Source organism: Tribolium madens, unplaced genomic scaffold (assembly GCF_015345945.1).
Source record: "Tribolium madens isolate multiple individuals breed KSU strain unplaced genomic scaffold, Tmad_KSU_1.1 Scaffold_11;HRSCAF=98;Tcas5.2_LG3b, whole genome shotgun sequence".
NCBI lineage: Eukaryota > Metazoa > Arthropoda > Insecta > Coleoptera > Tenebrionidae > Tribolium > Tribolium madens.
This window is the reverse complement of record NW_025400975.1, coordinates 1,993,656-2,007,797: the sequence shown is the minus strand read 5'-3', so window position 1 is coordinate 2,007,797 and position 14,142 is coordinate 1,993,656. Positions and strand designations below refer to the sequence as shown.

At 29.3% G+C, this 14,142-nt stretch overlaps 2 protein-coding genes across 5 annotated transcripts in view; both read left to right on the top strand.

Moving 5' to 3' along the window:
- LOC123003696 (protein cab-1) overlaps window positions 1-1,162 on the top strand; it is a 36,199-nt gene extending 35,037 nt beyond the window's left edge. For both annotated transcript variants that reach the window (XM_044396766.1, XM_044396686.1), the window contains exon 6: window positions 140-1,162. In XM_044396766.1, the coding sequence (XP_044252701.1) occupies window positions 140-235 (96 nt within the window). In that variant the 3' untranslated portion in view covers window positions 236-1,162. The remainder of the gene's footprint in view (window positions 1-139) is intronic.
- Window positions 1,163-1,254: 92 nt separating this feature from the next.
- The window catches only part of LOC123005417 (ras-specific guanine nucleotide-releasing factor RalGPS1-like), a 20,120-nt gene continuing 7,232 nt past the window's right edge, over window positions 1,255-14,142 (top strand). For all 3 annotated transcript variants that reach the window (XM_044401236.1, XM_044400394.1, XM_044399537.1), the window contains exons 1-3: window positions 1,255-1,445; window positions 11,285-11,380; window positions 11,433-11,599. In XM_044401236.1, coding sequence (XP_044257171.1) covers window positions 11,312-11,380; window positions 11,433-11,599 — 236 coding nt within the window. In that variant the 5' untranslated portion in view covers window positions 1,255-1,445; window positions 11,285-11,311. The remainder of the gene's footprint in view (window positions 1,446-11,284; window positions 11,381-11,432; window positions 11,600-14,142) is intronic.

Below are 14,142 nucleotides of genomic sequence, written 5' to 3'. Positions count from 1 at the left end.
TTTCAAATGTCAGATGGTGTTACAATTTTCATTATCAGGGGAACAATGTTTAACATTTGTCAAGCAAAATAGCCACTTAAATTGATCGGAATAAATATTTCACGGTAATCCTCTCATTTATCATTTCTCTGATTTCCAGACTGGGGAAATGGAAGTGAAAAACCCGCTTTTCCAAGACGACCCAACACCGGCGCAAACACCACCCGTTAAGCCAAACGAAGATGAAAAGAAATAAATCGACCACAAACATTATTCAATAGTTTTAAGTCATCGCCAAACTAAAAACCAACTTCCAAATGGATCGATGTTTACGTCTCTGGACGCTAAACATCAATTCATTGCAAAAGTTTGCAAAGAACGTGGCTGGAAGTTGGAAAACTGAGTTTTCCAATTTTGAGTCCCAGTTGTGAGAAGACTTAAAAATGTTGGATAAGATAAACTGTTTTTTCAGTTTTTAATTTGATTTGCTTACTTTTCTCTTATGTACACATGTAATCAAAATAAATTATTTTCTAGCAACCACAAAGGCGTTTTCTTTACTCTTTCTTTAAATAATTATTTTGATGACAAGTGTACGTTCTGGTTTTGTTTGCTGTTCCTTCAAGACTGAGGCAAAACACCTAAAATAGGACATAGGTTAAATAACATATATTTTTGCAAAAAAATTAGAATTTGTTCATCGATTTTTGATGATGCTTCGTCTGCCACGTTCACTATCCCAGCCACTTTTCTAAATAAATGAATGTAAAGAGAGTGAAGAGGACTGTGTACATTTTTGTATCAATCCATCTTATGTTTTAGTTTTATACACCTCGATCTTTATATCTACCTTCTAGCAGTATTTACCAAACAAGTCCATCAATTACTTAACTTGAAAAAATATAAATAATATAAAAACATTATTGTATAAATGTTAGAGTTTATTTTTCAATGTATAGTATACCTAACGTTGAATTGTTTAAAATTGTAAATTATTTAATATAAATAAAATTATCATACCAATATCAAAAATAGAGAATAGTTAGAACATAGATTAGAATGTAGGTCAAGCACCAATGTTTGAACAATCTACAGTTATGATTAAATACGTTTACAAAACTCTATACCTTGTAAACTGCACACTATTTATTTATTACAAAAAATAAAGTTTTATTTTAAAATATTTGCCTTTTGAATTTCCCTCGCATCGTTCGTGTCTAGTCGGCCACTTTCGCCCCACTTAACATGCGTAAACATAACCAACGTACACCTGTCACTAATGTCAGTCTTATTTTGGTCGGCTTTTTGCAAGTGTTGGAGGTGCAGAAATCTCAAAATAAACTTAATTTCTTGAATAAATTACTCAGTTTTTATCTCAATGTTCTAGTTGTACAAATTATGTGTGTTTCCCAGCAAATATTCATTCATACAACCACCCAAACCCTCAAAATCCGTAATTAATTTTGGTAAGTTTGGTCAATTATTGTTTTTTTTATTTAATTTAGTTTAGATTAATAATAAATGCTCAATTAAGCCAACAAGTGATGGTTAATTAGGTGCAACTTGTTGAATACCATGGGGAGAAATTACTCGACGAAAAAACTACAAAATGGTAAAGTAATAATAAATGGGCCAGATATATTTTTAACTTGGGGTTGATCATGGGGTTTAATGCCCATATCGATTTAGGGAGTAATGGTTCAACAAACTGAGGTGTTGCCCCAGGGTTGAAAACAAGACTCATGTGTGCACACCTCCGGCCATTTATCATTAATTTTTAATTAACAATCTTCATTAAATCGTCTCACGTAATCATGCTCAGTTTACACTGAATTTGATAACCTCTTGCTCAAATCACAACAATGATTATTTCTCATTGCTTGGTGTTTTTATGAGAATGATTAGTAGAAACAGGAATTTTTTATGTTGCAATACTTTTAATTCGTGTCTGTAATTAATAGAACAATTTCACACAATTAAGATAATGGTTTCAGTGTCATTTTCGTCACGCTTAATTTGTCAAAGGCCTTTATTTATCCCGCTGTTGAATTATTTATTGTCAGGTGACACCAGTATAAGGCTAATTTTATTGTATAATCGATCTTTTTGGTTAAAACTGACCCAAATGTCTGCGTTCCTGGATGTTCGAAGCACCGGTAAGCACTTTCGATAATAATTTTCCGGTGTTGTGTTTCCGGTTGTGTATCCACGCGTAACATTTTGTGCAGTTACCATTTTAAATAGAAAATTTCAAGAAAACTTGTTCGTTTGTCAAAAAATTACTAAATAACCACAATAAGTAACTGTTCTTCACAATAATTTGTACACCATGTATTAATTTCGAGCAGTTTTTACTGAAATGGAACAGTTTTGCTTTATAACAATCGTATGATTCGTAATTACACATTAGGTACTTAAAATGGAAATTGTGATACAGACACTCTTGAGCAATAACAGTGACAAGATAATGTCTTTGTTTATTCCCTTTTACGACATTTTAAATGGCAAAAAATTGTTGTCAAACGCACTTTGTAGAACAAAAATAAATATACCACACCTCGTGTAGACCTAGACACAAAACAATACCAAAATGGTGCCAAAAAACAACACGTGTTGATTAAAAAAAATGTTTTTGTTAGTGGTGCTATATCAGGTCACTGTGGGTCAAAATTCAAATTCTCCAGTGTGTCAAGTTCAAGACTTCTTTGTTGTTAAAAATATGATTCGTATTTCTGCTTGCCAACCAAGTGAGGTTTGGTGATATTGTTGTTTATTTTGCTACACTTGGTAAAAATAGGCCCACAGAAAATTCTATTTAAAGAACTTGCTATTTTAGGACCTTGCATAGTATTCCCTAATGATTAAAGTGAAGACAGGGACTATTGAATAGTGATAACACAATATCCAGAAAAATTTCGTTACTATTTTTGTGTAAAAAGTTTTACTTTATTAATTTATTACTGGGAAACATACCTGCTGTGAGGTTTTGAAATAATTGCATATCTATAAAGACATTTTGGTAAGAGTTTTTATCGAAATCATCAACTTGTGAACATTGAGTAAAAAGAATATAAACAATTTTGGATTTTAATTTTTATGTTTTTCATGAAATTTTGTAGTCATGGTGTATACAAAAGAAATTGGCATGTGGTAGTAATGTAATGATATTTTTTCCACTCTTACCGTAACAATGATTTTATTTAAACTTTATTTACCGCAAAGATTTCTTTAAACAGATTCCCAGATTTGCATCAAAATACATAATTGCTATGCAGGGTATTCCAGGAATAATTAAAAGAAAAAAAAACTGAGTTTCAAAATACAAATTTTGAAATATTATTTGAAAACACGTTTTTTCAGGTGCAGATACGAGTACGTCCGTGCATATTAATTCTTGTATCAGGTGAATAAAAAGTATGGATCTAAATGTTTTTTGCTTAAACTATTTATTTTTTAGAAAAACTAATTGATGAATAATAAAGTACTATATAAAAATGTGTTGTTTTTATCAAGAATTAGATTTTTCGAAATTTTCTTTTGTTTTTGAGTTCTACTCAAATTTTTAATTTTTTTAAATGGCAGCCCACTATAAAATCATTTTTTTCATCAAGGTTATGATCTAAGGATTACAACTATCTACTTTGTAATAATAATAAAAAATTGTTACATAAATTGCAATTTTGACAAAAAGAACTCAAAATACGGTCACATTTTTTTATATTATTTTAATTTATATTAATTATTATTTTCTGGAGCCAAATGATTAAAAAAACCGCTTGGTTTCATACTTTATATTCAGCCTGTTGACATGTTTTTCTAAACAAACTATTTTTTGATCAAATTTTTCTTAATTTTATTCTATAATTTATATTTTTTACTTTATGTTTTTTTCTTTCTAGTTTATTAGTTTCAATTATAGATTTAACTATTACAATGTATTATAAGGGTTAAGTTGAATAGCTTTCCGCTAGATTTGACTCTTTAAATAAAGTTTATTATTATTATAAGTATAATTAATTTTACAAGAGATTGAAAATCTAATTCACAGGTCATTATTTTTACGATTATTTAGCCAAATTATGGTAAAAGCTATTCAAGATGTCTAGCGAATATATGACACGAAAACCAGAATTTTTAAAATACACTTCAAAACCACAGTTTTTTTTTAAATGTATACAAGAGCTTCAAATTTTAATGAGTGAGTCAAGAAACAGTTTTATATTTGCACTAAATGGGGTTATTAAAATAATTATTTCGTGTTTTCTACTTTTGTAATCAGTCAATAGTAATGAGTAATGACTCTAATGACACATTCATGTATTAATTGTATAATTTCTAATTGCAAAAGAAATGAGGAACGATACGTGAAACTTAACTAAATCAATGTAATTTAAAAAATCCTCTGTGTTGTATGTTGTATCTACTTTTTGCTTTATCTATTTACTAATTTACAACCGTGTTTAGTTCCTTTTTCGTATCGGCAGTTACGATAGTGCACTTCCTGTAAATTTTTAGACTCTGTTGTTCCGATATGGATTAGGAATGTCATTTCAATCATAACAAAACCACGCGTGACAATCAACTTCCTGTTTTTAGTTCCTTATTTTTCAAATAGGGAAAATTAATAGTTATAGCCTTACATCAGTTATAATTATTCAAGAGACAAAAATTGTTGCTTTGATATCAATTTCCAAAATTCTCGGCTCGGGTGACAGTTTTTTGCGTCATAAAAATATGTAATTGAAAGATGTTTCACGTTATTTTTTCTTTTTGTGTCCACCATATCACGACCTTATTACCCAGAGTAGTTTTAATAATAAGTGTATTTGTATTTGTACAAACTGCATTACGAACAAGCTATTGTTTCTTGAACTATTGTTACGCAAAAGAGTTATGTATTCAAGGTTGTGCGATTTATTATGCATTTGGATTATATTCATCATCAAACTCACAAATTGCAAAGAATTTCTTAAGTAAACGTTAGTAATAAGCCGCAGACGTAGTAATGACAGAATGTGTCCTATTAGATGCGTGTTTATTTTTTTATTTAAAAAATCTGCCCACGGTAAGTTGGTCAAATTTCATTAATTTGATGTAAGACAGCCAACAGTTTCATGACGGCGCATTTCCCTCCGGCAATAGAAAGTTTCCGGTGTTGTGGATATTTTTTTTAATAAAACATGGCATGTATACCAATGCAACGTTTGTGATTTGGTGTTTATATTACTTTGATTTCTCTTTCTTCAGGTATAAATGGGACACTTGTAATAAGCTAATTTATTAATATTAATGTTATTATCTCCCATATTAAGATTTTTGTTGCTTATAACCCAGTTTTTTACAAGTCAGCTGTCTTTTAGTGTTACAATAGTTAAACTTAATGACTGTAATTTACCCAAGCTGTTTCTAAGCGTGATAAAATTATTTGCATAAATTTTTAGGTTGGTCCTAAATTTAGAACGTGTTCACGGGTACCGAGAGTTTTTTTTATCTTTATTATGATGATAAAGGAACTAAAAAGTGATTATTGACATTGAAAAATTCTCACTGTCTTGGCGACCAGCCTTGTAGCTATGTAGCATTTTTGTGACTTCATTTTGATGAGCATTTACAAATCTGGTTTCTTTTATTGTTTATATTTTGTTCTTTTAGTAAATAAATTGTTAAATATGTTGAAACACACAACAATAGTTAAACTTGTACTTGTTGAAAATATGTAGATACCTATTATTAAAATTAATTTCAGTCTCAAATTGAAAAATTTTCTATTTTCCATCCCGTCTCGGCACCCATGGATTCGTGAGTCAGAATTTATCGTGCATCCCTTTTTTTTTCTATTTTAATTTTTTTTTACTCATAATATAGTAAGACTGTCATTTTCGTTCTAAATATTACAGTTATTGACAACAACGTATATTTTCTAACAAAGTTTTTTTTTACTTCAAAATTATTGAAATTTTTTTTCATGATCGTTCCCTTGATGCATAATATGAAAAGTGGTATATAACTAAATATATAAATTTATCAATTTATATACTTGATTTGACATCTGTCAAAATTAACCTCAAAATTTTCAATAAATTCACGTTTTCTATGAAATTTCGCTGACGATCATGAAAAGTGTTCTTTCTATACACGTGCGCTGTCTTATTTTTCAGGTCTTTGACTTCCATTGCAGCACTCAGCTTTGCTTCGTGCCGCAAAATTCGGTCTCAAACCTGAAACTATTTTACTACATACATTTTTACTGAAAATATTTTGTTGTGACAAAAATGCTCGAACAGGTTAATATTCTTTTTAACTTGACTTAAAATTTTAGACTTTTTGGTTTTTCAGTAATGACGTCCTCGACGTTTTTTTTTAAATGGAAACCCCTACTTTTTATCCAGTTCGATAGATATTTTAATTGTCGAAATGAACACCAAAATATTTTAAATATTACATAAAGTTTTCGAAAAAAAAATCACCAGAAAAGTGAAATAATATCGACAAAATACAAACATACAATGACCTGTTTGAGCATTTTTGCCAAAACAAAATATTTTCAGACATTATAAATAAGATTATACCATAATTTTGCCGCTCACTGTATAATATATTTTTTTAATATTTTTTCTTCAAATCTCTCTTCAATACAAAAAATTAGTCTCATATTATTACTAGAATAACAAAACATGTAGTTTCTTTAGATTGTGAGAAAATACAAAAAAAAAATAAAAGCTGTTCTACATTCTAAGATCCTTCATACTTTTATTTATAATAAAGTCACTACAATAAAAAAGCAATCCAATCGGGTAAAATGACCGCGTTCTAAGATTTACTATGTAATAAATTTATTATTACTGACTTTATACTGAAGCAATCTGCTAAGAAATTAGCTTTCACGTAAATTATTTTTATTAAACGAATAATTACTTCTTCAATTAGCACGAACGTGACAGTTCACAGCTCAGTATCAATTATTTAAAAATCTCGATTCAAGTAAACAAAAGTGTGACATTGCACTTTAACGACTTTTAATTTACTCGGTAATCAATTCTGTTAACTATCGGAAGAAGCTGTCTTTCTGTTCAGTTTGGCTTTGAAAGGTTCATTATTCGCCCAATTGATTGCCTTTCGCAGGCCCAGAATAGGAAATTCGTTGATTGAATTTTATTCCACAGTTTTTGTTTCCAAATCAATCTGCTCGGTTCAAGGCATCATTGCGCTGTTCCTGCCTCTTTTGCAATATAAATAATGTGTGTATTTCCACTGCTTCCTCTAACTAATTAGTCCGTGATGTAGTTGCTCACGGTGCAATATGAAATTTAAATTTCTAGGCAGATAGAACAATAATAATTTGTGCGAATTAAGTGAGTCGGTGTGGTAAAAAGAAGACAAATGGTTTGGATAGGCGACTGGTTGCCGGTAAGTGGCACTATTTAAAGGTTCAACGAAGAATTTTTAGATTTTATGCACGGTGACTGTAGCCAAATACCGGGCTTAATCAGTCTACATTGTTTTTGAGATTATATTAAAATTTGTTTTGGCTGGTGTATTTATAAAAATGTCCATAACCCAAATTGATGTTGCAAATCTAAACAAGTAGCTTTATTGCTTATTAATTGCCTTGTATTAAACAGTTTGTTTCATCGCTGTTCTAATTTCCATATTAGAGAAAACCAGATGTGGTTACGAGCTTCGCGGAAGTAATTTAAATTGTTCAGTGTGGTGAAGTCTGTAACTGAACTTGATCAGGTGTTGCACTAAAGAAACTAATTTGGCTTTATTAAGGTTTATTACTTCCATCGAGGTTCTCATAGCGTTATTTATGGAATTTTACTTTAAAATTCGTTTGTTAATAATTTTTTATTGACAAATATTTAAAAAATAACACAGGTCAGATTCTGATTAGTGATTAGTGGGGAAATAATGAAAAATATTTATTTACAATAGCTTTGCTTGCAAAACGAGCCCTTATACAGGGTGTGTCAAAACTCGCGCCCCAGAGAAAAATTTCAAGTTAGATAAGCTACCAGGAACATAGAGAAAATGTTTAAAAAATTCTGTCAACAAATTTTGGCATTTATTTTTTGACATTTGACATTTTTTATGTCTATTTAATGATACTGATGATTTTGTATATGTTTTTTTTTATAATTATTTAGTAAAGCTACAAAAATTTTGCCAATAAAAGACACAAATAACATTAAACAGAGTTACAATTTAGGATACAGCTTCCTTGTTTCCTCTTCTAATTGCCTGTATCAAAAAAACCTGAAAAATTATTTTTCTAACAGGAATAAATAGTCAAAGTGCAAAATTTAAACTCTCATAACTTTGAAATTTTTATAGATAGAATTTTTTAACATTTTTTCTATGTTCCTGGTATCTTACCTTACCTTTTTCTGTGGGGCGCGAGTTCTGGCGCAACCTGTATAGGGCGAATTTCGCATTAGCTAGAAAAATACACTTTTTTTGAATTTTTAATATACAATAGATTGCACAATAAAAAATCTTTAGTACAAAATAGTGATTTTCATTCTGGCAACAGGGATTTATATTTTAAAAGTCTAAAATAGCCGCTTCAACACTAATGACATCGAATGGCATCTATCTAGTGAGCACATTTTCATTGTCAATTGTCCATTATTAAAAATTCTTTGCGTGATTACAATAACATAAAAACGCAACTTTTGCAACGGAAATGCTGTGATCTCTGTATAAAATAATTTGCAAAAATATAATTTCATGCAGAAATTAGTTTATTTGTTTGACTGATATAATAATAATAATAATAATAATAAAGGTATTTATTAATAAATTAAAAGTAATACAAAGATGCGGAGGCGAAGTCTAGCTTGAAGCTATTCAATATAACCTCAAAAGAAAAATTAATTGAAAAAAAAAAAAAAGCAAATATAACATAAAAATAAAATAAATATTATAAACAATATAAAATTTAAATAAAAATAAATTCTGAAGTTACTTAATAACTAAAAGGAAAGAAAGAAATCATTGCCAGTCGCTCAATAACAAAAAGAAACAAACAAGAAAGAATTATTTAAGAAGAAATGAAGAAAGAAAACACACTGCTATTGGATAAGAAACGTTTTTAATCATATGTTGTACAAATATGTACATATTTTTGAAATAAATACACACACAAGTATAAAATAAAAAAATGAGAAACCAAAATCTAATACAAAATAATATAAATGGTATGTTATTTTAAGATTAACATTTATGTATGTAACTGTTCATCAATACTAAACATATTTTCCGGACATAATAGTAACTTTTCTTGTTATTTTGACCTAGGGAAAAGCTTTCAACGTTTTTCCGAACATCCAGTATAAAAAAACTCATCTTACACAAATTAAAAAAATTAATGTTGATTTTAGACTCTTAATTAAGTAAAACATTATTATAGCGTTACTAAATATGGCTTTTATAAACATAACCATATCAAAATTGCATATTAAAAAATAATATGATATTATTATGCACTGAAGAAAATCAGTTAGCGGAACCAAAGAGTATTATTATTATGCATGAAGAAAGTCTATGATTTTTACACTCTAGAATAGTTTTTAAGGATATAATATTACGTTCCAAAGCAAAAAGTATTGTAGTAAAAAAATAAACACTGTTGTAAACAGTCTTAATTCGTAGTAACAATAAATAAATAGAAATTGATATTATTGATTACTGAACATAATACTGAAATAAAAAATGCACATGATCTCTATTTTTATTCCATGGTTAATCTACTTGAAACGTGACCATTTATCAAAAATATCGACAATAATTTATTGGCCAAAATTAACCTGTTTCGAGACCATTATAAATTTCTCTAACTTGTCAATTTTAATTTATTTCCAATGTTATAGAATCCGGTGTATGTATGCTGTCTATTTGAGCAATGAAATCCAGCAATTTTATCCATAACTACTTACACACATCGCTGATGTATTAGGATGTACAGTTTTTATCATAAAAAGACAATAGTTTTGCGTTTGAGAAGGTTCATTAAAAAATAAAAATGGCTTGTTTTTTTATTGCATATTTAAATTCAATTTTGAACTATTTGTTTGCTAATAATACACTGACCTACTTTTTACCAAAGTTTTTGTTGATTGCATTAAGTTTAAACTTGACATAATGGCATCTGAGGTCAAATGACAGTTGGATATTGAAGAAGTTCTATTAATGATTCAAACACATGGTTGTTTGATTGAAAAAGCTTGTTGCTGGTTTATAATTAGTAGTTGTACGTGTAAGCCCAAACTTATGTACTTAAATCTTGAAATGATTGGTACTTGCAATTAACATTATTATTACATGAAAAATAGTGATAATAGAGAGAATACGCAAACGAAGAGGTGGAAAATATAAGAAAAAAATATACAGGTTGCGCCAGAACTCGCGCCCCAGGTAAGATACCAGGAACATGGAAAAAATGTTAAAAAAAATCTATCTATATAAATTTCGAAGTTATGCGAGTTAAAATTTTGCACTTTGACTCTGTTTATTTCTGTTGGAAAAATAATTTGCCTAGTTTTTTGCTACAGGCTATTAGAAGAGGAAACAAGAAAGCTATATCTTAAATTGTAACTCTGTTTAAAGTTATTTGTGGCTTTTATTGAAAAAATTTTTGTACCTTTACTAAATAGTTATAAAAAATAGTATATACAAGATCATCAGTATCATTAAACAGACATAAAAAATGTCAAATGTCAATTTTTTGACAGATAAAATTGTTTAAACATTTTTTCCATGTTCCTGGAATCTTATCTTACTTAAAATTTTCTACCGTGAGGTCAAAAATTATCTTGGTCCACGGTGGTCATGGAATAGAAAACGTCTGTCGCTGCTTATATCATCCTTTTGAAATAATTCTGTCAATGTTTGACTCACTAACAGCGTCGACATAAACTACGACAATTATTTTAAAATCCATGACCACCATTGACAGATAATAGATAGATAATTTTTGATCTCACGGCATTATATTTTTGGGGAGTAGGAAAAACTATTTTTTTTAATATTTTTTTCAAAAACAGAATGTCAGATTCGCAATCAAATTCTGAATTGGCACAAAATTTACATCAAACAAATACAAATACGACCTGACCTCCCGTCTGAATGAATATTGTGTCGTATTTTTCAGTTCCAAACTCTGAATACGTGTAACCGAGTTATGCAATTGAGATGTTGCTGTTTCATAAAAAACACCACACAACGCTCTGATTCTCCCAATCCGATTTCTACCAGCCACAATTAATATTTCATCGCGTTTAATTTTTTTTCACGCATTTTGCAGATTTTCTACAAGAACCATGACACGAAAATGATGCGATACTCCGAAATACCGAGGGATATTTCAGGAGACAGTCTTACCGCACTGAAAATACCGGAGGTAACTATTATTAAATCCGATTTGAATTTTTCGACGAAACGATGGTTTTTAGAGCCGAAAGCAGGACAGCTACAGGACCTCCGATATTGACGGTGATTCGGTTTCACTGTCTTCGTCTACCAGCCATGACAGATTTCCTTCAGATCTTAGATTTAGGAAAATATCAACTCCGGCTGTCTCCAGTGGACCGGGACCACCCTTTACGTACTATAACTACGGGTGAGTGATTAAAACGGATGTTTGAGTTAATAAAACGAGACTGTAATTAAACCTACATGATCGTAAAGCGTTTATTTGAGAATTTACGCAAGTTGATTCTAAAACTAAACTGATTTATAGACAAATTGCAATTAAAATCGTTTCATTGTTAGCTTTTTTCCTAAAGGATTAAAATGCATTTTCTTATTACTTGTAGTTGAAGAAGTGTAAAGAGCAGGTTCTAACTCTTATTAAAAAAATCATCAAAGAAAGCTTCAGAGTGTCTCAGCTAAGACCTTCTCGGCTGAACTTCAAAAAGGGCAAATATTTCTACAGTTGTAAATTTTAGAAGAATAATTTCAGTAATTAACGCGCTCGTTACACTCGCTTTTGATTGTTGATTACTCTCACATAATTACATAATTATAACAGGTTTAGAGAGCCATATAGTAAAATATTTTAACGTAATAGGTAACATTATTTTTTGTTTTCTTCTAAATTAAAAATTTTGAGTGGTTTTTATGAAAGACGTTTTATCAAATTGTATTCAAATTTGAATTAATCGTATTTAAATTCTGTCGTCTGAAATATTTGCATTTGAAATTGTATTCAAATTTCTACCCTTACTGACTAACTTGTTTTTTTTTAATAGCACGAGGGCTCAAATTTTAATTCAGTGATTGAATTTAAATGTAAAAAACACTACAATTCGAAAGATTTTTATTTTTTTTTATTTTACAAAAGATGTTCAAAGGCTCTATACAGGGAGCGCCGGAACTCGCGCCCTAGAGAAAAATGCCATATAAGGTAAGATACCAGGAACATGAAAAAAATGTTAAAAAAATTTTATCTGTAAAAATTTCAATGTTATGAGGGTTCAAAGTTTGCACTTTGACTCTATTTATTTCTGTTGGAAAAATAATTTTCCAAGTTTTTTTGCTATAGGCGATTAAAAGAGGAAACAAGGAAGCTGTATCCTAAATTGTAACTCTGTTCAATGTTATTTGTGGCTTTTATTGGCAAAATTTTTGTCCCTTTACTAAATAATTGTAAAAAAAACATATACAAGATCATCAGTATTATTAAATAGATATAAAAAATGTCAAATGTCAAAATTTTTTGACAGATGGAATTTTTTAAACATTTTTTTCATGTTCCTGGTACCTTACCTTACTTGAAAATTTTCTCTGGGGCGCGAGTTCCGGCGCACCCTGTATTTACTTCGTGGAAATAATGAATACACGTTGAACAAAATTTTGTAAACAATTGATCCAAAATGTTAAAATAATTTGGGCAATTATATTCAACTGTATCTGAAGATACTTATTTGCGACCTTATGTGTCTACCACCTGTTCTTTCATTATAACTGAAAAGGTGCTAAAAAAGCATTAATTGCATGTTTTTTTTTATCAAAGACAATCACTAGTTTAAAAAACACAGAAAAATGTTTAGATAGTAGCATTGTTTTAAGTTGGAACAATATTGGATGGTTCAAAAACTTTAAAAAACAAGTTAATAGAACTTTTTTGTATTTTTTAATTTTTTTTTTTCAATTCTCCATTGATCTGGAAAATACTCCATTACACAGGCCTACATATGAAAAATTTGTGAGAGGTGTTTTAATTTTAAAAGCTTTTTATTTCATGTGTCCTGAATTCAGAAGTATCAGCGGTTTTTTCCTATCACATCTAGTTTTTCTGCAAAATGAAAAACAAGTTTATTATAAATTTTTGAAGATTAAATCAAATACCTAATATATTTTTTCAAACATTATCAAGGGAAATATCAACTTTAAATATTTATATTACTCTTATTCCGAATGATGTTTTTTGCGTTTGTCCAAAAAATTAGCTTGAGAGTAATTTTTTATGGATTGGTTTTTACACATTTTGAAGACATTTTCAAAATGAATATTATTCAAATATAAAACACTAATAAAGTTTCTTCATTAATTCTTCTTCATTAATATAAACCTTCCAATCTCAATCAATATAAATATTATAAGTCGTGCCACACAAATAAGTCAAAATTACCCCTATTCAAATAGATTTTTTTGAAAACCTCAGATGATACAATAAAACACGAGTGGTGGATTTGTAATCAGCGCCACCAAATTTGTAAAAAATGACAACAACATTTTAAACCCCGAAAATCATCCTTAAGATCTTGGATTATTTCCGGAATATTAGCGTGGGCTTTATCTAAAGAAAAGTCCAATGCAGTGTGGGCGTGGTGTTTTAAAAATGAGAAATTTCGCATTTAGAAAATTTCGTCAACATAATGAATAATAAAAGTAGTGCTAAAAAACTTTAAGACGGCGTAGGTTTTTGAATCACCAGTAAACAAAGTTTCCAAAACTTCTAAAAGTAAGAGTTTCATTGGATTTCCAACTAAAGTAATTTTTTATTTATATTTTGTGTTGGGATGTTTTCGTTCATTAATAAAACWGAGATATTTAACAAGTCTAAGCTGGAACAACCCCATTTTTTTAGTACATTTCAAAGAATTAAACTGTTTTTAATTGTATCTACACCAATCTTTTTCCGCTGTTATGCACTCTTTT